General features: G+C 40.5%; 1 protein-coding gene across 1 annotated transcript in view; it reads left to right on the plus strand.

Moving 5' to 3' along the window:
- The window catches only part of csmd3b (CUB and Sushi multiple domains 3b), a 433,532-nt gene that overhangs the window by 399,476 nt on the left and 9,998 nt on the right, over positions 1-24,058 (plus strand). The window contains exons 55-63 of the mRNA XM_085346113.1: positions 3,104-3,277; positions 9,609-9,794; positions 10,571-10,756; positions 11,081-11,254; positions 15,252-15,434; positions 15,583-15,759; positions 21,367-21,546; positions 22,931-23,104; positions 23,270-23,443. Of these exons, the coding sequence (XP_085202239.1) occupies positions 3,104-3,277; positions 9,609-9,794; positions 10,571-10,756; positions 11,081-11,254; positions 15,252-15,434; positions 15,583-15,759; positions 21,367-21,546; positions 22,931-23,104; positions 23,270-23,443 (1,608 nt within the window). The remainder of the gene's footprint in view (positions 1-3,103; positions 3,278-9,608; positions 9,795-10,570; positions 10,757-11,080; positions 11,255-15,251; positions 15,435-15,582; positions 15,760-21,366; positions 21,547-22,930; positions 23,105-23,269; positions 23,444-24,058) is intronic.

Below are 24,058 nucleotides of genomic sequence, written 5' to 3' on the forward strand. Positions count from 1 at the left end.
ATATTAAAGTCCTGTTTGTGGCACATTAGCATATGTGAGGGGGAAAACTCCTCAAGATGGGTGGTGACCGTGGTGGCCATTTAGAAGTCGGCCATCTTGGATACAACTTTTGTTTTTCCAATAGGAAGAGGGCCATGTGACACATCAAACTTATTGGTAATGTCACAAGAAAAACGATGGTATGCTTGGTTTCAACGTGACTTTATTCTTTCATGAGTTATTTACAAGTTTCTGACCACTTATAAAATGTGTTCAATGTCCTGCCCATTGTGTTGGATTGTCAATGCAACCCTCTTCTCCCACTCTTCACACACTGATAGCAACACCGCAGGAGAAATGCCAGCAGAGGCATCCAGTATTCGTAGTTTCAGGTGCTGCACAAAAACTCAGGGAGCGTGCCAGCTTCAGTGCATAAAGAGGGAAACACATCATCATGTAGCAATTTCAAATATCCAGTGGCCTTGAGGTTTCCATTGATGAAGAATGGACCCACTATGGTTGTACCCCATATACCACACCAAACCATCACTTTTGTTGTTCCAACAGTCTTGGAGGGATCCATCCAATGCGGGTTAGTGTCAGACCAATAGCGGTGGTTTTGTTTGTTAACTTCACCATTCACATAAAAGTTTGCCTCATCACTGAACAAAATCTTCTGCGTGAACTGAGGGTCCTGTTCCAATTTTTGTTTTGCCCATTCTGCAAATTCTGTGTGCCAATCTGGGTCATCCTCGTTGAAATGCTGCAGTAGCTGGAGCTTGTAAGGGTGCCATTTGTGAGTAGCTAATATCCGCCGAAGGGATGTTCGACTAATGCCACTCTCCAGTGACATGCGGCGAGTGCTACGCTGTGGGCTCTTGCTGAATGAAGCTAGGATAGCCACTGATGGTTCTTCATTAGTGACAGTTTTCTTGCGTCCACATTTTGGCAAATCCAACACTGAACCAGTTTCACAAAACTTAGCAAGCAGTTTGCTAACTGTAGCATGGGAGATGGGTGGTCTCGTAGGGTGTCTTGCATTGAAATCTGCTGCAATGACCCGGTTACTGCGTTCACCAGATATCAACACAATTTCGATCCGCTTCTCACGTGTTAACCTCTTCGACATGTCAATGGCTGTGAATAAAGAGAAACTTGTAAATAACTCATGAAAGAATAAAGTCACGTTGAAACCAAGCACACCATTGTTTTTTTTGTGACATTACCAATAAGTTTGATGTGTCACATGGCCCTCTTCCTATTGGAAAAACAAAAGTTGTATCCAAGATGGCCGACTTCTAAATGGCCACCATGGTCACCACCCATCTAGAGGAGTTTGCCCCTCACATATCTAATGTGCCACAAACAGGACTTTAGTATCACCAACCATTCCCATGTTATTACAGTGTATTCATATAAATGGCCCACCCTGTATATCTAGACACTAATATTCAGCCTTGGGCTTACAGAATACACTACATACATACTCGCACACACAATGAAACACCTCCAGTAGAGACGGAGCTGCAAAGATGTGATTTTTCAAGTCAATCTAATGAGAGCAGGTATCGACTGTAGGTATGTGCCTTCCTCCTCATGTGTGGCTGCACAGCTGCTTCTCTCTGACCTGGTCCACCACACAGGCAAAACTATCAGGAGCAAGCTGCTGCTGTGCACTCACTATAAATTCATTTTGAATTTTCTCTTTTTATATAATCCAGAGAAAAAAAGCCAACCCCGCAGCTTTCTTCTGTCAGCGTGCCAGCCAGAGGTAACAGATGTTACCACACGATGTTGTCACTTCTTCGTGAAACCTCAGTAGAGGCAGCGCTTCCCAGAATACTTCACAGGCTGAGGGGGGATATGAGATGCAATTTATAAAGGAATGGTTCAATGAAACTTAACCTAAACTGATGAGGAGGCATGATTCTGTCAAGAAATAAATAAACCAAGTCCTGAAAAGTGCTATAAACAGCATTTTCCTTCAATGACTTTTCTTATTAGCCTTGATTTGCCTTCACTGTGCATAAAAATGCACAACTGTAGTTATTTATGCCATTTTTAGTAGTTAAGGCTAAAAAGCAAAAAATGTGAACTTTATTTCCTTCCCATAATCCCCCCCCAACACCAAAAAACCCACATTTAAGCTGCTTTCTTTTTTAGGTGTGTTGTTGTGTGATACATTACTTGAAATGAAATGATTTCTGTCTGCTCTAACTTTGTAATTTTGTTTGTAAATTTAAACTGATTTCCTATTTGCCAACACACAGTTTTCAGCAACATAGTCAGGAAAGTAAAACGTGTAACCCGCTTGAATAGTGCCCTTTAACCTCTGTAATCTACACCTCAAACAGAATTTGAAATGGCAAGTTATTATCAGGCAGCCCGTTCATTTCTCCTCTGTTCCACTTCCCTGGCTGTGTTTAAATCGTTGGCATTTGCTGACACCAGGGACACGGTGCAGGTTTTATCTACTGTAAAGAACAAAATCAATACTCAATTCAAAATCCCTGAGAGCAGAAAATACACATTCTCTTTTAACTTTGTGGAACGCCTTTTAAAGCATTTTGGGGTAGCTCCGTGCATCAATCAGACCTCCGTGAATGAATCTGATCAAGGAGAAAAGAGGGCCCCACACGTCGCTTGTTAAGTTTTTACCAAGTTTGATTGTTTAAAAGCACAAAGATGCCTTCATTTGAACACTGAAAGTGTTAGAAAGGGCAGTAATACAGTTGTGAAAATGTTGAAGTGGGAACAAAGCAGCTGAGCCTTGATCATAGCGCAGAAACTGATCCAATTTGCTGTGTTTGCTTAGAATCACACAATGAAACTGATTCGGTGTGCAAGCCCTTAAGCCAAGCTGTTATATAACCCCAAGAGACATTTTATGGATGAAATAAAACGGGTATATTAAATTTTTAACTATCTGAATATCTGCCGAACAGCCACCCACTATAGCACCTGCTCACAACAACAATAAGTAAATACAATGCAATAAAAGACAAAAGACACATTTGTGGAAATGTTGACAACCAGGAATCAAATTTTAGATACTAAAAGTGCAAATGAATGAAGTTGTTTTAGTGTGTGCAGTCTGACCCCTCCCACAATCTCTCTCTTGCAGCTGGTCACTGTGGAATCCCAGAAGGCATTGTGAACGGCCAGGTTATCGGGGAAAACTTTGGTTACCGTGATACGGTCGTTTATCAGTGTCTCCCTGGGTTCCGACTAATAGGCTCATCAGTCCGTATCTGTCTCCAAGACAACCAGTGGTCTGGACAGCTACCCATCTGCATACGTAAGAAAACACATGAGCTCACCTCTGAAAAAGATTCTGACACGTATTTGTCACACAATACACCACGGTAACCACTAACGTCTATAGTGGTTACCGTGGTTATTACTTTAACTCCTTATAAAAACCTTTTTTTTTTAGCACCGAGGCATGATCAGGAAAATTATGACGAATTTGGCTGTTTGCTACTACAGATAACAAAAAAAAATGAAGTCAAATAGAGGCAATTTGGAGGAAGGGTTTGATAAAGAGCTCAGCAGTTCATTTAAATTTTGGATGTTTTGCTTGCCTGTGGAGTTGAAGAATCAATATCATACATCTTAGAAATCACTTTGGAGGCATACCAATGAAAAAGGCCTCGTGTTTGACAAATTAAGATCTTCTATGTGAGACAACATTTGTAAGGTGTTGCAGTAGAACGCCAAAGCAAAACATGCAAATTGTCTTGGTAAATGTGATGAATGATCTATCTGTTTCTAGATTATGATTGATATTTTTCTTGGGTCATCAGTGCAACTGCTGAATTTTGATGTCATACCTTAGCGATTCTGTGAAACTGACTGGAAAAGACTGGTTTTAAGAAGTCAGGCAAGGTAGTCCAAAAGGGAAGCAAACACGGGATTTTTATGGGGATGTGTCCCATGTGAAAGTAAAAACTACTGATGACATAATTTTATATCATGATGATCTCCTTTTCATTATTATAATTGTACCTACTGTACCCTGGAGAGGTTTCCAGTCCAGACAACCATTTGCACTCAGATTCACACCTATCTTAACCCCACTGCTTGTACCTACGCAGACATTGGGAGAACATGCATTTCTGCACAGAAAGACCCTGACCACATGGTGTATTCAGACTCAGGACTCTCTTGTTGTGAGGCAACAGTGCTAACAGCCGGATCACCATGTGGAATTTTATACTCAGACAACCCAATTTTGGATTTTTGTCATACAGATCTTATAAGAATTAGATATGAAACATAAACTTACTTACATACACTTCACTGTTTGGGGGTAATGTCAGTACTCCTGGTTAAAAACACCCAAAATGAACAAAATTCTCCATCTGTTTAAAATTTTTTCAGAAAGCACTGAAGGCAAACATATCTCATCATCATAGTTTTTCAGTGTTATTCTTCTGAGCTGCAAACTTATGACAGCATAAAAGGGAAGCTGAAGAGTTGCAGTTAACCTGAAGTATTAGTTAACATTAGTTATGATGATGTGGGAGCAATCCCAATACGGCGAAATCCAGATCACCAAGTAAATCATTCAAATTTTAAGTAAGTGGAATTTGGTCGAATCAGACTTTTCCTTTTTTGAAATATAGTTTGAGATCTTTTTCTTTGTTTTCAGATGAAACACAATTACCTCAAATTTAAGCTCTTTAAATTTGCCCTTAAAGCAGCAGAGCAGACATGTAGCGACATGGCTACGTATGGCTATATGGTTTTCAGCATTAAGTGAAGCCTTAATGCTGAAAACAACTGTAGGTTTTGTTCAGTGGGAAAGATGAAGAAGAACATTATGCACAGGATTAAACTCACTTTTGTCCCAACTATCAGAGAGAGTCTTTTTCTATAAAGCTTCAGATCCTAAAAAAAGATAAAAGGAACATTTTTTAATCAGCATATAGAATGAAGTCAGTAAAACTTCAGGGATATTGATCTGGTCAGTTAAGTAGCAGAGGGGCTTGTTAACAATGAGACAACCCCCAAAACAGGAATAGTTTTACAGGTGGAGGCCACTGAATGGTGTGGATGTCGCTGACCAAACAGTCAGAAACAGACCCTGTGCTCAAGGCCCGGCACCATGGAGCCCAGTTAGCAGTTACCCCTGGCACGTTGTGCTTTTCACAGATGAGAGCAGGTTCACCCTGAGCATATATGACAGACATGAAAGGGTGTGGAAAAGCCCTCGAGAACATTATGCTATTTGGTTGTGGGTCAGTTATGGGGAGGCATGTCTATGAAAGGATGCACAGACCTTTATCTTTCCTGACTGCCAGGTATCGGGTATAAGTGTCGGGATGAAATCCTTAGACACACTGTGCTGGTGGAGTGCGTCTCAGGCTCCTCCTGGTGCACGACAGTGCATGTCCTCTTGAACTATGTGAACAGTTCCTGGAGGATGTTTGCCTTACTTAAATTCAACACAACATCTCTGGGACATTATGTTTCAGTCCATCCGAAGGTGCCAGGTTGTACCTCAGACTGTCCAGGAGCTCAGTGGTGCCCCGCTGCTGATGTCGGGGGGAATCCCCCAGGACACCTTCCATCATCTCATTAGGAGGCCCAACATTGTCGGGCAAGCCTTCAAGCACTTGGGCCCCATACAAACCACTGGGTTTGTAGTGTAGGTGCTTTAATAAACTTCACATCATTTTTTGACTTAAATTTTTGGGGTGTCTTTAAATTCAGCCCCTCGTAGGTTGATAATTTTCATTTCTTTCAAGCAAGGTGGCATCCTTTCCCCCCCCAGATATTACCCAGTCTATATCAGTATAGATATCCAGCATTATTTTTTCCCCATTGAGATTTGATGTGTTTTCTAAGTGTTCTTTTAATTTATCTGAGCAGTATATTTGTCAGCTAACAGTTAACACTCTAAGTGTTAAGAAACTGTACTGTAGTTTCAAACAGTAGATGCATGTTTGAGTTAAAGATGGCGTAAAAGCAAAATGAATATTTCAGTAATCATGACCAGCAGTGGCATTACCTCTAACACTGTGTACGAATGCACCACCAACGTCGCTACTAGTTTTTGTCAGTAAGATCAAATTTTAAAAAGAAATATAGATATTTGGGACTTTTTTCTTACTTTTATTTTTACTACAGCCAGTACATAAATATTGTTTGAGAGCTATCCTCATTCGAAGTATTCACAGAGTAGACTTGAGTAACTGTGGCTTCTCACCAGAAATCTTATCGGGCCAGAGGGTTAAAAATGCTAGTATGCCTTAAATGAGATAAGTAGTTGGGTTCAAGAATAAAACAGAGTGGCCTAACTTGCCCAGGCTACTGTGAAAATCTAAAATTGGTTACTTGCTGTGAGCATAGTGAAGGTTTTTAGGCATCACACAGGGCACATTTGAGGTGGTGATGATGAAGCCAATTAAGGGCACCTTTTCCTGAAAGAGGCAGCCCATTTGTTCCCTAAATTAAGACAGTCTTTACAAAACGGAGGTGGTGTCACAGTGTTGATGATTCGAGAGTAGACGGAGCATTTGTTTTTCATTATTACTCATAAAACAACAAACAATGTACAAAATAGGGCCTTTATTATATGCTTTTCTTTGTGTTCATCTGTGTCTATGTGGTCCAGATAGTGTCTGTATCATTCTGCATATCTCGGAGTGCTATGCTGTTTTTATTGAGGTTATTCATGCAGGAGTTATTGAGGGAAATCATTTTACAGCCAAATTATACTGTAATTATGGAGATGAGAGGCTCTTGTTTATAGACACAAACACAGAATGGTAATGAGACTATTGTGTGTGTGTGTGTGTGTGTGTGTGTGTGTGTGTGTGTGTGTGGCTGCAGGGCATGCTGATGGTGTCAGATAAATTTGTATCTTAGGCATGCAAACAAACTTCTGATTCTTCCTGATCAAGTGCTTTGCCTCCTGCCTCTCTCGTCTACTCTTGTCTTCATTATTTCTGCTCTGCTCTCCTCACCTTAGCTGTTCTTTCTCCCTGTTGTCTTCTCATCCTTTAGTGTCCTCTTACTCTCTGTTCCCTGACTTTCTCCTTCACTGTGTTTTACCACCAACTCCTTTTCTTTTACATTGGTTAGACTCCTCTCCTCTCCAAATAATTTAAAGGTTTGTAGTTTGCGAGGTAGATAAGAGAGTGACTGGCAGTAACACTAAAGTGCCTGTTTACGCAAACATCACATGAACGCCGAGAAGGCTCAGTGGATGAAACAAGAAGAACAATTATGATGCACGATTGCAAACAGTGCACACTCAGTTCTGACACAGAAGATGGTGAGACCTAATATCTCCAAAATAATGACCCTAAATTAGGATCCCAGCTTTGCCTTCTCAGTCATCTGACATTTTCATAAATATTTATGAATGACTGTAGGAAAGGCATACATATTTGGCCCAAATCTGCACTTGATGTGGTTTTCGAGCCAGAAATACAAATCTTCTGATCTTCATGTCTGGTTTAGATTATATCTTTCTGTAGCTTTGATGTCTAAAAGTACATTTTACATGATTGGATTTTTGCAATTTAGTAAGAGAATGACACACAAGTGGTACGAAATGGTTTTGCAGTATAAAGTTATGTATGTGAATGACATTAGTGGGTAAGCTACAATTGGGATGTATTGTATAAGCTACAAGTGCAGAGGTCTTGAGCCACTCCTCATATCTCCTAGGCGCCAGAGTTTCTTTCAGCTTTTTAAGTGGTCTAGAGCAAAAGTGCTCCGGGCTTTGTGAAAGTCTTTCAAAGTTTCTCTTTTTCAGTTTCTCATTTTCAGTCCTGTCATTATGTCTGATGATTTTTGGATGACAGTTGGTGATTTTGGGCAGGTGGGGTGGGGGTGGGGTAGCTGTTTGTTAAAAGGAGAAGAAAGAAATTTTAAACTTTTGTTTAAATCGTCATCAGTATTTATGGAGTAGGTCAGGAAAATCACAACAGTATCTACGGCTATCTGTAAACCATGGTTGAGGCTATATCATGGTTTGGGGCTGTATTTTATTCAGTGATGTTTGAGAACTTGTCAAAACTGATGTAATTATGAACAATGTAAAAACAAATTTTGATCCACCACCCAGTATCATATGAAAAGAGTCTGTTAGCAACAGCTTCAATTTTCAGAAGGGCAATGATCTCATTCTGAAAAAGTGATGAAAGTTTGCCTAAGAGAGTCTAAGGAGCTTGGAAAGAAAAGCATCTGGACTTCTTTAAGTTTCCTTGAAGACTTTTCATCTCTCATCCGAGAAGCTTTTTCAGTTCTAAGAGCAACTGGTGGAGAGTCCCAGATTTTAAGCCCTATGGGAGTGTCCCCAAGAGTGTCATGGACTCCCTATTGATCCTCTACCTAATCACACGAGCCAAGGTGTGAAAACGGGTGTGGGTCATAATCAGCCAAGGTTTCGGGTGAACCCATTGTGAAACCTAGCCCCATTCTATCATGTGATGTACTGAGGTCAAATGGCCCAGGATTGGGATTGGGAGTCACTGCACCTAGTGCTTCGATTACCACTGGGACCACTGGTGCCTTCACTCTCCACATCTTCTCGAGCTCTTCTCTGAGCCTTTGGTACTTCTCCAGCTTTTGGTGTTCCTACTTACTGTTGTTGCTGTCATTCAGTATCACTACGTCTGTCACTACGGCCGTCTTCCTCTGCCTTTCCATCACTACAAAGTCTGGTTGGTTAGCCATCACCAGTTTATCTGGCTGTATCTGGAAGTCCCACAGGAAATTAGCTCAGTCACCCTAGGGGGGCATCTCCCATTTTGACTTAAGGACTTCCAGGCCATACTCAGCACAGATGTTGCTATAAACTATGCCGGCTGCTTGGTTATGGTGTTCCATGTATGCCCTGCCTGCTAGCATCTTGCACCCTGCTGTTATGTGCAAGATTGTCTCAGGGGCGTCTTTACACAGCCTGCACCTGGGGTCTTACCTGGTGTGGTAGACCCCAGCCTCTATGGATCTTGAACTTACAGCATGTTCCTGTGCAGCCATAATTAGTGCCTCTGTGCTGTCTTTCAGTTCAGCTTTGTCTAAACTGGTGTAATTTCTAGATGTCAGCCACTTCCTCTATCTGCCTGTGGTACATACCATGCAGGGCCTGTCCTTCCATGATGGTTCTTCTCCTTCCTCCTCTTTCTTGGGTTTCTGCTGCTTGAGCTATTCACTAAGCATACAGTCGGTTGTGGCCATCTTGCTGATGTCCGTCATCTCATTGTGGACAGTGGCTCTGACACTAACTAGTCCTTGGCCTCCTTCTTTTCTCATAGCATACAATGACTCAATTAACAAGATGAAAAATTAACAAAACAGTCATCGGTGTTACTGGCAGAGCTGTAAGTACACTAAATGTGGCTTATCAAGAGTGAAGACAGTCCCAAGCAAATGCACTGATTACTTCTGTTCAATAATTGCTTGCTACAAACTAAATATTTCAACTATTTTAGTAAATAACACCAAATCATAGATCTCAGCATATGTTTTTTTAAGGATTTAATTATCTCATTGAAAAAAACCTATCATGGGATTACACATCAACATGAAAAACAACAGAATGGTGTCACTCTGTAGAAACAAATCTGCGTGCAAATAAACGTGTTCTTGTCTTACACTTTTTCCCTTAGCGATCAGCTGCGGCCATCCAGGAAGCCCCATATATGGCCGCACGGTGGGAAACGGCTTCAATCTCAACGATGTGGTCAGCTTTGTTTGTAATCGGGGTTATGAAATGGAGGGGCCTGCACGTGCTCAGTGCCAGGCTAACCGCCAATGGAGCCACCCACCCCCAACGTGTAAAGGTGGGGAGAAAAGTTAAGTGTATTCACCCCTAACCTTATTTATCCCCAACCTTTAATACCACCTTAGTCTCTTTCTTTATTTACAGTTAGTGCCTTCTCCAGTAGCAACCATCCTCATTTATCCCCATCATTTGTATCCACCTCAACTCTACCTCTAACTTTGTTCAGCTTAATCTCCTCTATTATTACCATCGTAACAGAAAACTTACATTTCTTGATAAAAATACATCTTTTTTCCCTTAATTTCGATGAAGTTTCGAGGTAGATTTAGAGCTCAACATATGTCTAACCTGTTCATGGCTCCAGTCTCAAGAATAAAAACTTTTTTTCAGTAAGCTATGAATCTCATACCCTGATTGTCCAAATAACAGTCAGAGCAACTCAAATTGCTTCACTCGCACGAGTTTGTACACAAGCTACCGGCCTTCTGCCCAGTTTACAGAATAAAGTGCCAATGAATTGGGTAAAATTAAAATGCAGCACATTGATAACAAGCCATAACCCTGCTTGAGTTCTGGATCCATTACAGACAAACCTGCCTGACCACCCTTTCATCCCTTAGCATCTACTGCATTAACCCTCCTAAACTCCACGTCTGATATTTTGTTCCTTCTTCACCATGTCCTCCTTGGTCTGCCTTATACTACTCTGCAAAACCGCTTTCCAAATAGGGAAAATGAAGAGGGGGAAGAGAGATTGCCCTCTCTGGTTCATGCCAAATAACACATGCTTTTCTGTCTCTGTGTCTGTTTGTGCTTGTGTGTCTCTGCGTGTGTCCCTGTGTATAGTGGTCAACTGCTCTGATCCAGGTATCCCAGCCAACTCAATCCGGCAGAGCAAAATAGAGCATGGCAACTTTACCTTTGGCACAGTGGTTTTCTATGACTGCAATCCTGGGTATTACCTGTTTGGATCACCTGTACTGACCTGTCAACCTACTGGACAATGGGACAAACCGCTACCTGAATGCATAGGTTAGTATCGTTCTCTCTTCCTCACAATCTTTGGAAAGACAGTATTTTAGCAAGACTGGGTTTGGAATTTATTGAAATGATTCTTGCATTTTTTTTTCATTTTGTTTCTTTTTCATTTTGTTTCTTTTTATATGTTACTCTTAAGATTCCCTTAAAGCCTAGCAAGCAGTGTCATGTCAGCTTTTTAATCCTTAATCCTTGCATATATTTTTAATCTGTCCTTAGTTCTTGACAGAAGTAGCTGCACCTCCTCTCACAGAGCTTTGCTGAGTCAAAACAAGTCATCCATTGTTTTCTTCATTTCTCTCCTCTGTGGCTCTCTAGTCGTAGACTGTGGTCATCCCGGCTCTCCCCCAAACGGTGTGCTGAGCGGAGATAAGTTTACATTTGGTTCAACGGTTCGGTATTCTTGTCTGGGCGGAAGACAGCTGAAAGGAGAATCATCCCGGACTTGTCAGCTCAATGGGATGTGGAGTGCCCCCATGCCATTCTGCTCTGGTAACCATTTTAACCTCTGTTGAATACACAGACTTTAACGTCCACCCTATCAGAAAGACGAATATATAGATAGCAGTTGTAGATGAAAATCGAAACGTCTAAACATGCAGACTGAAGTGCAGAGAGCTTCATGCTTTTATATCCAGCAGACACTTTCCTGAACCTTTCAGTCAGGGATAATGGAAGGGATGGGTGAACATATGGAAGGAAGACTTGGCACTAGAAAAGAGAGTATATCAGTATCTGTCTGTTAAAAGGGCTCCGGAGATTAACTTTACCCCACACTTACAGTCACCTCAGTCGTGGACTCTTAACCATGTGCATTTCTCTTCTGGTCAACTAACCATGAGCCAGTTTCACTGTGTTTCAGAAATGTTTAACCTGCTTTTATGAGGGATTCTATGATATGATCGATACAGTGTAGTAAAGTAAGTAGGTTCTTAAAGTACATGTTCAAATACTGAAATATTTCAGCTAATTTGTAGTTTTGCATTTTCTCAAGTATTAGCTGTGTTTCCTTTTCTACAGTGAGTGGATTTTATTACAATGTTGTGGAGTGTAGCTGCAACACTCATTGTTCTGTAAAGTGCTTTACACAAGCTTTCAGTCTCTGCTGTATTTGCTGTATATGCATATCTCACTACTCACTGGGCTAGACCATCTCTCCAGACAGAAAGCCTCCTTACCTTCCCTCATGTGTAAACAAACCATCTAAGTTATGTGACACTCAGTTGGCCTGCTGGGGGCATGATTGTGGCTCTCCAGACTGAGAGGCTCCCAGCTGCCGCTTATATAACAAACTGAGTGAAAATGCATTCCAGACGAGTTGACTAAGAATACATTGTTATTTACAGCAATTGCCCAGGGAGACTTGGGGAGTGAGGCAGGGTAATAGTTTAAGAAGCGGTGATTCATGTTTTCACCTGGCAGGTCCATACCAAAGATCTGCAGACATGAGAGTTCAGTCCAACAGCAGCACAGCTTGTTCTGTTATTCTGCCTGATGATAGCTGATGAGATGACGCATATATGAAGTGATGCTGTTTGTGATATTTGATGATATTTTCAGGCTGTGAGCGTAGAGCTACTTGAGACTTGGCTCTCAAAGATCTTAGATTTGCAAATTCAATTCACAAGCCGACCTTGCCACTTATCTTGAATATTTATTTATTAGGCCTATGAAATGAAAGACCTTGGCTTTTGCCATGCTGAAAATAACAAGTTGTTATGCCACAGTTTCTAACAAAAGTATTCAAACAGCCTATGGTATTCTAATAATCAGCATGCCAGGGAGAGTTTCAGCCTGTTTGGAATTTATTTATTAACAGTTCAGAGTTGGCTGAATTTGTATAGTTGAACATGACTTGGGTTTCATAACTGAGCCAAACTGTAGTTGTCTACCATCTGCAGAAGCTTTAAGCAATACCTGAACATCTTAGGATTTTTACACTTACATCCTGTCATGCTGAGAGCTACACGAGATTTTTTAAACCACTCACAGGTTTGTCCATTAAAAATGAAGCTATAACTGGGAAGGCTGGTGAAACAGCTTTTCTCCCTTCAAAGGTTAAACAAGCCTCTAACCTCCAAAACCTAAAAAACTCTATGCCCTCTACTGTTTGCTTGATCCGAACAAAAACCTCAAGTAAAAGAAAGGTGTGATTTCACAGGACACTGAGTGTGCCACTTCAGTAGGTCACAAATAGTCACTTTTACTCTTAAATCCTTTTTCACATTAAACAAATGAAATGCTGTATTAATTCCTCTTTCAAAGCGTTGGATGGATTTCATTACATTTGGCCAGAGCCAGGCCAATGTTTATCCTGTGTATCCGGAGTCCTAATGCTAAGGTATTAGCTGAAAGCTGTAAAGAAGAGTGCAAAGCAAAAAAATGCATTTTCCAAAATGTTGAGCTATTCCTTAATCTGTGCTTACTGGAAAACTAAGTACCTTCATCCATCCATCCAACAATTCATCCATCCAGCTTCTGCCAATTATGCAGGGCCAGGTCACAGGGGACCAGACCTCCTTCTCCGTAGGCAACTCCTCCAGGGGAACACCTAGGATTCCCAAACTAGCCAAGAGTAATAATCTATCCACCATGTCCTGAGTCTAACCCTGAGCATTCCTCCCAGTAGGACAATATCTCACCCAAGAGTCAGATGAATGAACCACACTTTTTGATGTGGAGGAATAGCAGCTCTACTCCAAGTCCCCCCAGAACGACTGAACCTTTCACCCTATATCTAAACGCTTCTTTTGCCCAATTGTATCCGCAGTCTCATTCTTTTGCTCACTATCCAGAGCTTGGTACGATAGGTCAGGGAGGGGATGTAGATTGACTGGTAAACCACAACTGACCAGTATAGCATCCACATGACTGCACATGTGGCCCGTTTCAATCTCCTGCTTCCCTGACTTGTGAACAAGACCTTGAGTGTGCAAGCAACCATTTTTCCAGCTGTGAACCGTGGTCTCAGACTTCGAGGTGCTAGTTCTCCAGCTGCTTTACACTTACCTGCGAACCCTTCCAACGTGACCTACCATCTGATGAAGCCAAGAGAACCACAACATCTGCAACAGCAGAGATGAGATCTCGAGGCTACCAAATGGAAGCCTTCAACTGCTTGGCTCCACCTGGAAATTCTCTTCTTAACCCTTTAAAGCAGGGGTGGGGAACTCCAGACCTCAAGGGCCGTTGTCCTGCAGGTTTTAGATATCACCCTGTGTCAACATACCTGAATCAAATGATTAGTTCATTACCAGGCCTCTGGAGACCTTCAAGACATGTTGAGGAGGTAATTTATCCATTTAAATCAGATGTGTTGGATCAAAGACACATCTAAAACCTGCAGGAGGCCTGGAGTTGCCTACCCCGGGTTTAAAGGGTAAATTAGGTTAGAGTTTAAAGGGTTAAAGATTATAAAAAGATGAATTTTATTTAAATCTTTTTTGGTTTCATTTGTTCAGGTTAGTAGGGTAAGTTTATATAGATGTGTAAGAGCATCTACATATGCTCTTTCCCTCCTGTTTTTACATTCTTACCTGCTATTTTTTCAAGTTTCTGAGGCAAATAAGAGAGACTTATTGAGTAGAATATTATTTATTTACATCTGAGAAACCGAGTTTAAAATCCTAAGGCATTACAAAAGATGTTATATCATTAAATGTTGTGTCTCTGCTACGCGTAAGCTCAATTTAGCAGCAAGCCTCTAGATATTTGTACTATAATACAAACAGAGCCAATGTGAATTAAGGTTATTTTTTTCAGAAGTATGAGTCAAAAACACAAAAACGCAAGCAGATACTTGTACACTTTGAATTAATTGTCAACAATAAATGTGAATGGAGGCAACAAATTGAAAACATAATTAGCAATCCAAATCTAACAAACATGAATCAAGTTATGATATTATTCACACTCACACATAATCCGGTGCAATTTTTAGACCGTTAACAAAATAGGCAGTACTGATCTGAAATGTTTGACCAGAAATATATTAGTCCAGGCCTTGGTATTTGTGTGATGATGTGAGCTTTTTTGTGTGTGAAAGTGTGTGTTCCCAGGAGTGTGCTCTGCTTGTCAGACACAATTTGCTGACCAGGCAGCTCTAGAAGGACAGAGCTAGGATCTCTCGCACACACTCACAAAGACAAACACATGCACCGCTGCCTATTTACTCATCAGCACACATGCACACACATGCATATGCACAATCTGTATGATATTTAGAAGCAGCCATTAGATGTTTCTTTTAAAATCCTTTGTCCGGTTTGCAGTTTTGTTTTCCTCACCCTACAAATAATGAACCAAAGTTGTTTATTTCTCCATTTCTTTGCTTTGATAAGTTGGAGTCATTTTTGAAACACAGCTCATTATACAGACAGTGTGTACTGACTCAAGGATTAGCATCTTTAAGTGTAATCCTTAATTCGGTACAAACCAGTAAGAAACCTGTGAGGGACCTAAGTCTGTATCCTTTTTTGTTTCCATGTAGGTGACACTACTGGTTCGTGTGGGGACCCTGGCATTCCCTCTCATGGTTCAAGAGAACAAACAGATTTCAGGATCCGTTCTAAGGTCTACTTTTCCTGCTCAGAGGGATATGAACTTATAGGTTCTTCAGAGAGGATGTGTTTCCCGAACGGGACCTGGTCAGGCACGCAACCCTTTTGTAAACGTACGGGGATATTTCTAATTGATTTAAATCTATCCTGAAATGGTACCTTGTCAATTATTCAATTATTATGAACCCACACGTGTTTCAGTGTTTCCACTGTCTTAGAGGTGACACTTGCTGAGGTCTTTTCCATTTCTCTGTCCTGCAGCTGTTCAGTGTGGTAACCCTGGCACTCCCAGTAACGGCAAAGTATTTCGTTTGGATGGAACAACATTTTCTCACTCTGTCATCTACTCGTGCATGGATGGCTATCTGCTCACTGGTCCCACCACCAGGCAGTGTCAAGCCAATGGTACCTGGTCAGGCACACAGCCCAACTGTACTAGTAAGTTATCTGCTTTGATTTGACCAATAGGTTGATACATATATAAGTACTGTCTAGTACATTTGTTGGTGTATTTTCAATATTTTGTCCATGCAATCATGAGGTGACTTTGAAGAGTTTTCAACTGTATGCAATAATTACACTCTATATATGTAATTGGTGTATTAAATCTCTTGTAATACCATGAAAGTTTGCAACCAATAAATATCACCAAATTCTGGGTGTGAGATTAGAAAGCACAGGCGACGCTGTTTTATGTCCTCTTTTAAATTATGATGCCACAGTATAGGAGTAAAGAAATAAGCCTCAAATCTTTATATTTTTATTGCAGACAACAGAGTGACTTATATAACCTTGATCATCGTTTACTTGAGTTAATTTTGCTTATTGAATCTGTGGGAAAAGTCTCCAAGCGTAAATAGCCATAAAACGTAACCTTCTGTTACCATATGAGACAGAGGTGGGACCAAGTCATTGTTTTGCAAGTCTCAAGTAAGTCTCAAGTCTTTATCCTCAAGTCTCAAGTCAAGTCTCAAGTAATGTCAGGCAAGTCAGAGTCGAGTCTCAAGTCACTGGTGTAAAAGTCCGAGTCAAGTCACAAGTCTGAAACTTTGAATTTCAAGTCCTTTCGAATCTTTAAAAAAAACAAAAACGAAAAAATAATGTTGCAGTTATGCTAAATGTAAATATTAGACCATGTAATTTTAAAATCTGTGTTTTTCTCAACACATGACAAAATAGTGAACTTAGAAAATATACACAAATTGTGAAATTGCACCTCTTTAAAATGCAGCTCAATTAAACCTAGCTCCAAGAATAATTTTCACCGACAGTTCTGAGATAAGCTGCATGTTATTCTTGGATGCGGTTGTAGGACCGGTGTTCCAGATCTACTGGCGTTTAGATCAACTGGCGTTGGTCGAACAGATGTGTGGCAGTCTTGCGTTTCAGGAGCTCCTACCGACAAACCAGCAAAAAAAAGCCAAATGTGTCATCTGTGACACTTGTGAGGTTGTCTCAAACACACTCCGTCAGTCTTGATGCTGTTGAACAACAAAATGTTTAAAAATGTGGCGAGTTTACCTGGTGATATCCTCATGCGCGACGCGATCGCGAAAACAGCAAACAAGTAACACCACGCCGATGTTGTCCACAGGACAGCAAGAGTAAACGATCGGGAGACTCTTGTCGTCGTTATCGTTCCCCTCGCACGGTTTATTTCTCCGAATTCAGCGTTTTTGCTTCACAACTACAGCGTGCTGTTTACTTTGTGCACTAACATGGACTCGAGTCAACCAGCGCCACCTCTGGCCAAGTGCCACAGCCTACAGCCAGATCAACCTGTGACACACATCTGCACCACGTTTGAATTCGTGTCATGCACATTTGTACCTTTCAATTGTGTCTGTTTGTGCGTCATGCAAATAAACCTTTGGAAAGAATGAAATGATATCATGTATTTATTATCAGCCTACATTTGTACAAAATGCCAAATGACATACACAAAGTCATAGAAATCACCACTCCAATTGGTCATCATGATTTTAATATTCTCTTTTTCCATAACAATGAAATACGCCTTGGACAAATATGACACATCAATATTTCATTAGTGTTGTCACATCACATCCTGTAAGCATCGTCTGTCTGTGTCTTTTCCCTGAAAATGAATATTTCCAGCCAATATAGGCAATCCATCAACATGGCTGGAGTTATATACAGTCTGTATAAGTGTGGTTAATCCAATGAAGATTTGTAAGGAGACGGCAGTTACTGTGAATTCACAGCAGTTACACAGTGATTAGTAATAAACAGCCAGTGAGAGTGAGTGGATATGACTGTTCCCACCACTAACACATGACCATAGCCCACTACTAGATTAACTTGTGACACATCTGCACCTGCTGCTATGATCACATTGAGTAGAGGCTGAGTGGCTGCACTTACCCCTGGTACATCCAAATCTACCCACAAACATGTTGAAAGATGCAATGCCAGCAATGTGGATTGTCAACACTAAAAACAATCAGTAAGCAAAGACAACAGGGATCAATTTTTTCTGTTTATTTAGCACCCACAACATTTGTAGTCGCCTTCTGCACAGGGGAAGTCCACACACACCGTGTGGTACCACTTTCCACAGAAGGTGCAATCTGCAAGATTGAATGAGGTTGTCAGGGTCATTGTCTGACTGTTTATTACTAATCACTGTGTAACTGCTGTACATTCACAGTAACTGCCATCTCCTTATAAATGTTTATTAGATTGACCACACTTATGCAGACTGTATATCACAACCAACTCTAACATGTTTGTTTGCAGAGGGAAGACACAGGCAGACTATGCTAACGACATGTGATGTTACAACACTGGTGAAATATTAGTGTGTTCACGACATTTTTCGTATGGGCAAAAGTATTGATATCAGGATGGTGATTCTTATGTGTATGTCATTTGGCATTTTGTACAAATGTAGGCTGATAATAAATACATGATATCATTTCATTCATTTCAAAGGTTTATTTGCATGACGCACAAACAGACACAATTGAAAGGTACAAATGTGCATGACACGAATTCAAACGTGGTGCAGATGTGTGTCACAGGTTGATCTGGCTGTAGGCTGTGGCACTTGGCCAGAGGTGGCGCTGGTTGACTCGACTCCATGTTAGTGCACAAAGTAAACAGCACGCTGTAGTTGTGAAGCAAAAACGCTGAATTCGGAGAAATAAACCGTGCGAGGGGAACGATAACGACGACAAGAGTCTCCCGATCGTTTACTCTTGCTGTCCTGTGAACAACATCGGCGTGGTGTTACTTGTTTGCTGTTTTCGCGATCGCGTCGCGCATGAGGATATCACCAGGTAAACTCGCCACATTTTTAAACATTTTGTTGTTCAACAGCATCAAGACTGACGGAGTGTGTTTGAGACAACCTCACAAGTGTCACAGATGACACATTTGGCGTTTTTTTGCTGGTTTGTCGGTAGCAGCTCCTGAAACGCAAGACTGCCACACATCTGTTCGACCAACGCCAGTTGATCTAAACGCCAGTAGATCTGGAACACCGGCTTTAAAATCGCATGACAAAAATATCATACACATTAAAAAAAAACTGTATCACCAACATAGCCTGGACAACATTTGCTAGTTAGATGAAGTCAGCTATCTCATCTTAGCATATTTATATGCATATTTATAATTATACGGTTCTTGGAGTGAGTGCATACACTCATGAAGTTTAGTAACTTCAGGTCACTGCAACAAGCCCAGGTACAGTTTACCGACGGATGGGTGCAGGACCTTGAAATGCACCGTGTAGAACGAAAGACCATCGTACGTATCATAAGTTTACCAGTCTCACAAATTGTCGTCATAAATACACATTCCTTAACCGTTTATTAATAGGACCTTTGAGCTCAACGGTAATTAATTAGTAGTGGAAATAATTTCTGGTAGGCATTACAGAAATGTAGCAGTGACAACAATATTGTATGCTGTAATCACCGCGCGGATAGGAGGCGGCTGGCTTGACAGCGGCTCACAAATGACGGCTCACTTTACCGCAGTCTGTAATCGCACTGGGCAATTAGTGATACAAAAAACCTGTTTTATCCTGTGAATAGAAGTATGTTTTTGTCAATGTACCATAATAACAGAAGCGAAACGCAATATTGTGTCAGGACAATTCACTATTTATGCACAATAAATAAAGGAGCATAGCGCGACAATTTCTGTTCAGCGCCAGACTTGCTTGTAACCTATATCACTAATTATGTTATGAAAATGACGTGTTAACTACAACAGCAGACTGACCTTCGTGTAAATGCTTGGAGCAGACTAACCTGTGAGCTGGAGGGTTCTGGGACGTTATATTTGGTCTTTGAATGGCTGCAATCCAGGCCATCCGTCGCGTCTTTGTTACTTCGGAAACATGGCTTGAACAATTTCTCTTCAACGACGTAATCCGATAACAACCGATCTCTTTACCCGTCGGCTTCCCGTGGCTGTCATGCGACCGGCTATTGCAGTTAATAATACAACAGCTTCTTGACATTTTTGTGTGTCTTTTTATCGCTGTTTAACTGATTTTAATTGAAAGCCTGCGTGCGCTAGTACCGCTTGCCACGAGTTCCCAGAATCCTTTGCGGTTCTACCCGTGAATGACGTCACATTTTCAATCTCTATATAATATGCATGTTAAATTTTATATTTGGGGTAAAATATCAAGTCTTTTCAAGTAAACCGGTTCAAGTCCAATTCAAGTCCCAAGTCATTGGTGTAAAAGTCCAAGTCAAGTCACAAGTCTTAGAACATTTTTTCAAGTCAAGTCTAAAGTCATAAAATTAATGACTCGAGTCTGACTCGAGTCCAAGTCATGTGACTCGAGTCCACACCTCTGATATGAGATATAAGCAAAGTCATAGTTGAGCAAGTGGAATTTACTTAACAGATAAGTTGTTTTTTTAAGTTTATTTGAATAATTTGTCTTATTTCAATTAAATACTGTGCACTCCAAAAAATGCTTTGGAGGTTTACTTTAAAAAGTTATGTCAAGTGGTTCCACCCAACGGTGGTAAGTAACGTCTAAGAAATTGACTGTTTTACTCTAAAATGTTGAAGATTCAACAAAAAGCCACTGAGTTAATTTGCCAAAGGAAAGACAGTATTTTGCTGAAATGTAAAAAATGACTCAAAAAATAGCAAAAAACAATAATGTATTAAAAGAAAATGCCTCTAACATATATCTATATACTGTGTCCAAAAGTACTTCTTGATAATAGGACATCACAGAGAATTCCCAGATTATATTAATGCTTTCCAGTATCCAGATATGCAGTAGCATGAAAAAATAGCTTAAATCAGAAATGCTATAAATTCTTCGATATCGGTTCCCAGATTGAAAAAGTATATAAGAATACCTGATTTAAAGGAAATGGCTTTTACAGTAGACTACTCCACATCTATTAACAGGCATGACACTATCTGGGGTGGGTTTAGAAGCATTTAAGCTGCCTATTAGACTATGAAGGACAGTGCCTAAAAAGTACAGTCTGGGGAATCCTAATGCTCCTTAAAAGAGTCCCAGGACAACCTCGGCCATTTTTAATATCATTGTTGTTTCATTCATGAGAAGTGAAACCCACACAGAAATGTGATGAGATCACACAGTCTGATCAGGAATTTGCTATCGACTGCAAACTCACCACTTTCAAGAGAAGAAGCTTTATTGGAGATAATTACTTAATGTTTTCCTTCTACTCTAATATAGCAGTTTTAAAACTAAGATTCCTGAGGTATCATTTTCTGATATTTTCATCTAGATTTAATCTGATCTGTACTTTAGGGCCTGAATATTTTTCACACTTCACCTTCTTTGCACCCTAACTTACCTTTCCTCTTTCTTTATCTGTTAGTTTATTACATCTGTCACCTTTGGTGTCCTCTTTCTTTCACTTTTTATTATTAAATTACCTATATGGATAGAGTCTAGATTAATGAATAGAAACAAAATTAAATTTACCTTGTGCCATAGTATGACCTATAAAGTAATTTTGATCTCTATCTCATGTTGTCCACTTTAACCCCACTTGTCCGTCTCCATAGTGATAAACTGTGGCGACCCTGGCGTGCCAGCTAATGGGCTTCGCTATGGAGAAGACTTCACCATTGGTCAGAATGTTTCATTCCAGTGCCAACCGGGATATAGAATGGAGGAGGATGGGTCGCCTGTGAGGATGTGCACACAAAATGGGACTTGGAATGGAAATATGCCACTATGTACAGGTAAATTATACATTCAAACTCTTAACTCTGTTCAACCCTTAAACAGTACTTATACTGCTATTACACAGTAGCAAAACAGACCCTTTAAATTGCTCTGTTCCACTTCAGATACTCCCATTACTAAACATCCTATTAGCTCTGTTCTGGCAAACAAAAACACACATGCAGAACCTAATAATATCAACACATAAAGCTAGCTCGCTAGCTAGCATTGGCATTGCTATAAAGGCTAAAGTATATAAAAATTGTTTGGTGGTCCCTTTATTTGTGCTTTGCAGTAATGTTGTAGGTAGTTGCAGTGCTCTGCATATAACTATAAACCTTAGAGTGAACACACTGATGCAGTTAAATACATCTTTATGTTGTTTTTATTTTTATTTATATTTTTATTCTTATTTAAATCCAACAGATTTGTTCATCATTATACGACATATGTTTGTTTAATAGCAGTGGACAGATGCAAAAGTTGTGCTTTACTTTATACCCGCTGTTAGATCTATTTTACTGTCAAACAAAGCTGTAGTTAAACTTAGATAAGTTCCACTCATCAAGTCGTAGTGAAGCTGTAAAAAGTTTTACGCAAAGAAGAAACAGGGATGTTTGCAGTGCAGCACCATATACTAATTTCATGCTAGTGACTGTCAGCAACCACTTGCCAACCAGTCACAGAATAGACTTACATACAGATTACAGTGTAGCAAACAGTGGTTATCAGACAATCACTCACCAGTACTCAACAGTATGACTGTTTTATCATTTGATGATAGTACCATAGACCTGTGGTCAGGCTTGGATGAATAGGGATTTAAACAGAGTGTTTCTTGAACATAGCTATTTTGGGGCATTTGTAGAAGATTGTGTTTTTTTTGTATGCCATAAAACAATCAAACAATATTGCTATAGAGAGGAGGTTCTGCTACAGAAAAATCCTACTTTAAGTGAGCTCCAAGTACACCTTAAACTATGTCTAACCCCAGTTTTCTCTGTATTGACAGCAGATTCTGCTAAGTTTGTAGTTAATGCCTCTAGGAAAAGAAATAACAAATGCAAGCAGTCACATCACTGTCACCTCTAATACAGCTGTTAATGTACACAAGTCTCACATGATACATTTAAACTGAATTGAATGTAAGCAGTTACTGGATGTAACTGAAAGTCTGGGAAGTCCAAGATAAGAAGATGTTTATGTTCACTTTTTACTAAAACCATAAACTTATTTTTAAATCAGTGGTTAATCGACTACTAAAACCTTAAGTCTTATTTTCTCACGTGATTTTACAGTGCAGTCATGTAAACTAAAAAAGAGCATCAACTGCAGCTGTTCTAAACAACACTTTTCCCGCTTCACTCTCTTTCCCAACCCTTCCCCCTCTTTTTCCCCCAGCTGTGACCTGCTCGGCTCCACCTGCCATCAGTAATGGGGTACTGCAGGGCAGTGACTTTGAATGGGGCAGCAGCGTGAGCTATAGTTGTTCACCTGGATATGAGCTCTCATTTCCAGCTGTTCTGACCTGTGTCGCCAATGGCACCTGGAGCGGCATGCTCCCGCAGTGCTTACGTAAGCATCACATTGAACTTTGGTTGTAAGGACACATCAATTACACCCATCACAAATGGAGCAAAATCTACTTTTGTCCTTGAACTTCCATAAAATTGAGCACATTCACCATTTCTAGCACCACAATTGAAATGGGACTTTGTGTGTTTGTCTCCGTGTTTGCAGCCAAATTTTGTGGTGACCCGGGGACTCCAGTAGGTGGTTTCAGAGAGGGACGAAGTTTCATCTATCAATCAGAAGTGTCCTTCAGCTGTGCTCCGCCTCTCATACTGGTCGGCACAGCAACTAGACTTTGTGAAAGCGATGGCACCTGGAGTGGAACGCAGCCGCGCTGTATCGGTAATCCATTCGTATTCACTTGACAACCATACAAAACATTCAGCTCATTGAAAAATGGTAATTAGGAAGACATTAGCTCATGAGAAGACGTGGTGCTCTGAACTTTTCTACACATCACTCGGCAGAGCTGTAGAAGGTCCGTTCAGTCTTTAACCTCCCAGCTTCCTCATACAGAGTCTGTGTGACATCCAATTGTGTGCACATGAGAAGAGAGCATTTGATAGATTTCACAGCGAGAGAGCGGCCGTCATCTGTGCTACCTCCTCCTGCAAGGCAGCTCTCTAGCCAAAAACAAACAGTATTTTCAGTAGTGAGAAGTCAGCGACATGTTTAACTCCTTTTCTGAGCTACATGTGGCAAAGAGTGGCTTCAGGCAATGTCCTGACCTGACATTTCCTGGAATCCATCTGCTCTTGTTAATTATTTTAGTTTAGAGAAATTTATAGGCCTGCTAAACTTCATGCACTTGGCTGATATGTGAACTCTATAACAGGGTGTTAAATATTTACTTTTATGCTCCTTTGATTTTCCATAATAATGTGATCACTCAGTTTTAATTGCCATAAGGTAGCAAAATGACTTTAGGTCTTGGTTAGAACTGGCTATTGTTAGATT

This window comes from Diplotaxodon limnothrissa, linkage group LG22 (assembly GCF_057381915.1).
Source record: "Diplotaxodon limnothrissa isolate DT_005_m linkage group LG22, D_limnothrissa_male_GT1.1, whole genome shotgun sequence".
Taxonomy (NCBI): domain Eukaryota; kingdom Metazoa; phylum Chordata; class Actinopteri; order Cichliformes; family Cichlidae; genus Diplotaxodon; species Diplotaxodon limnothrissa.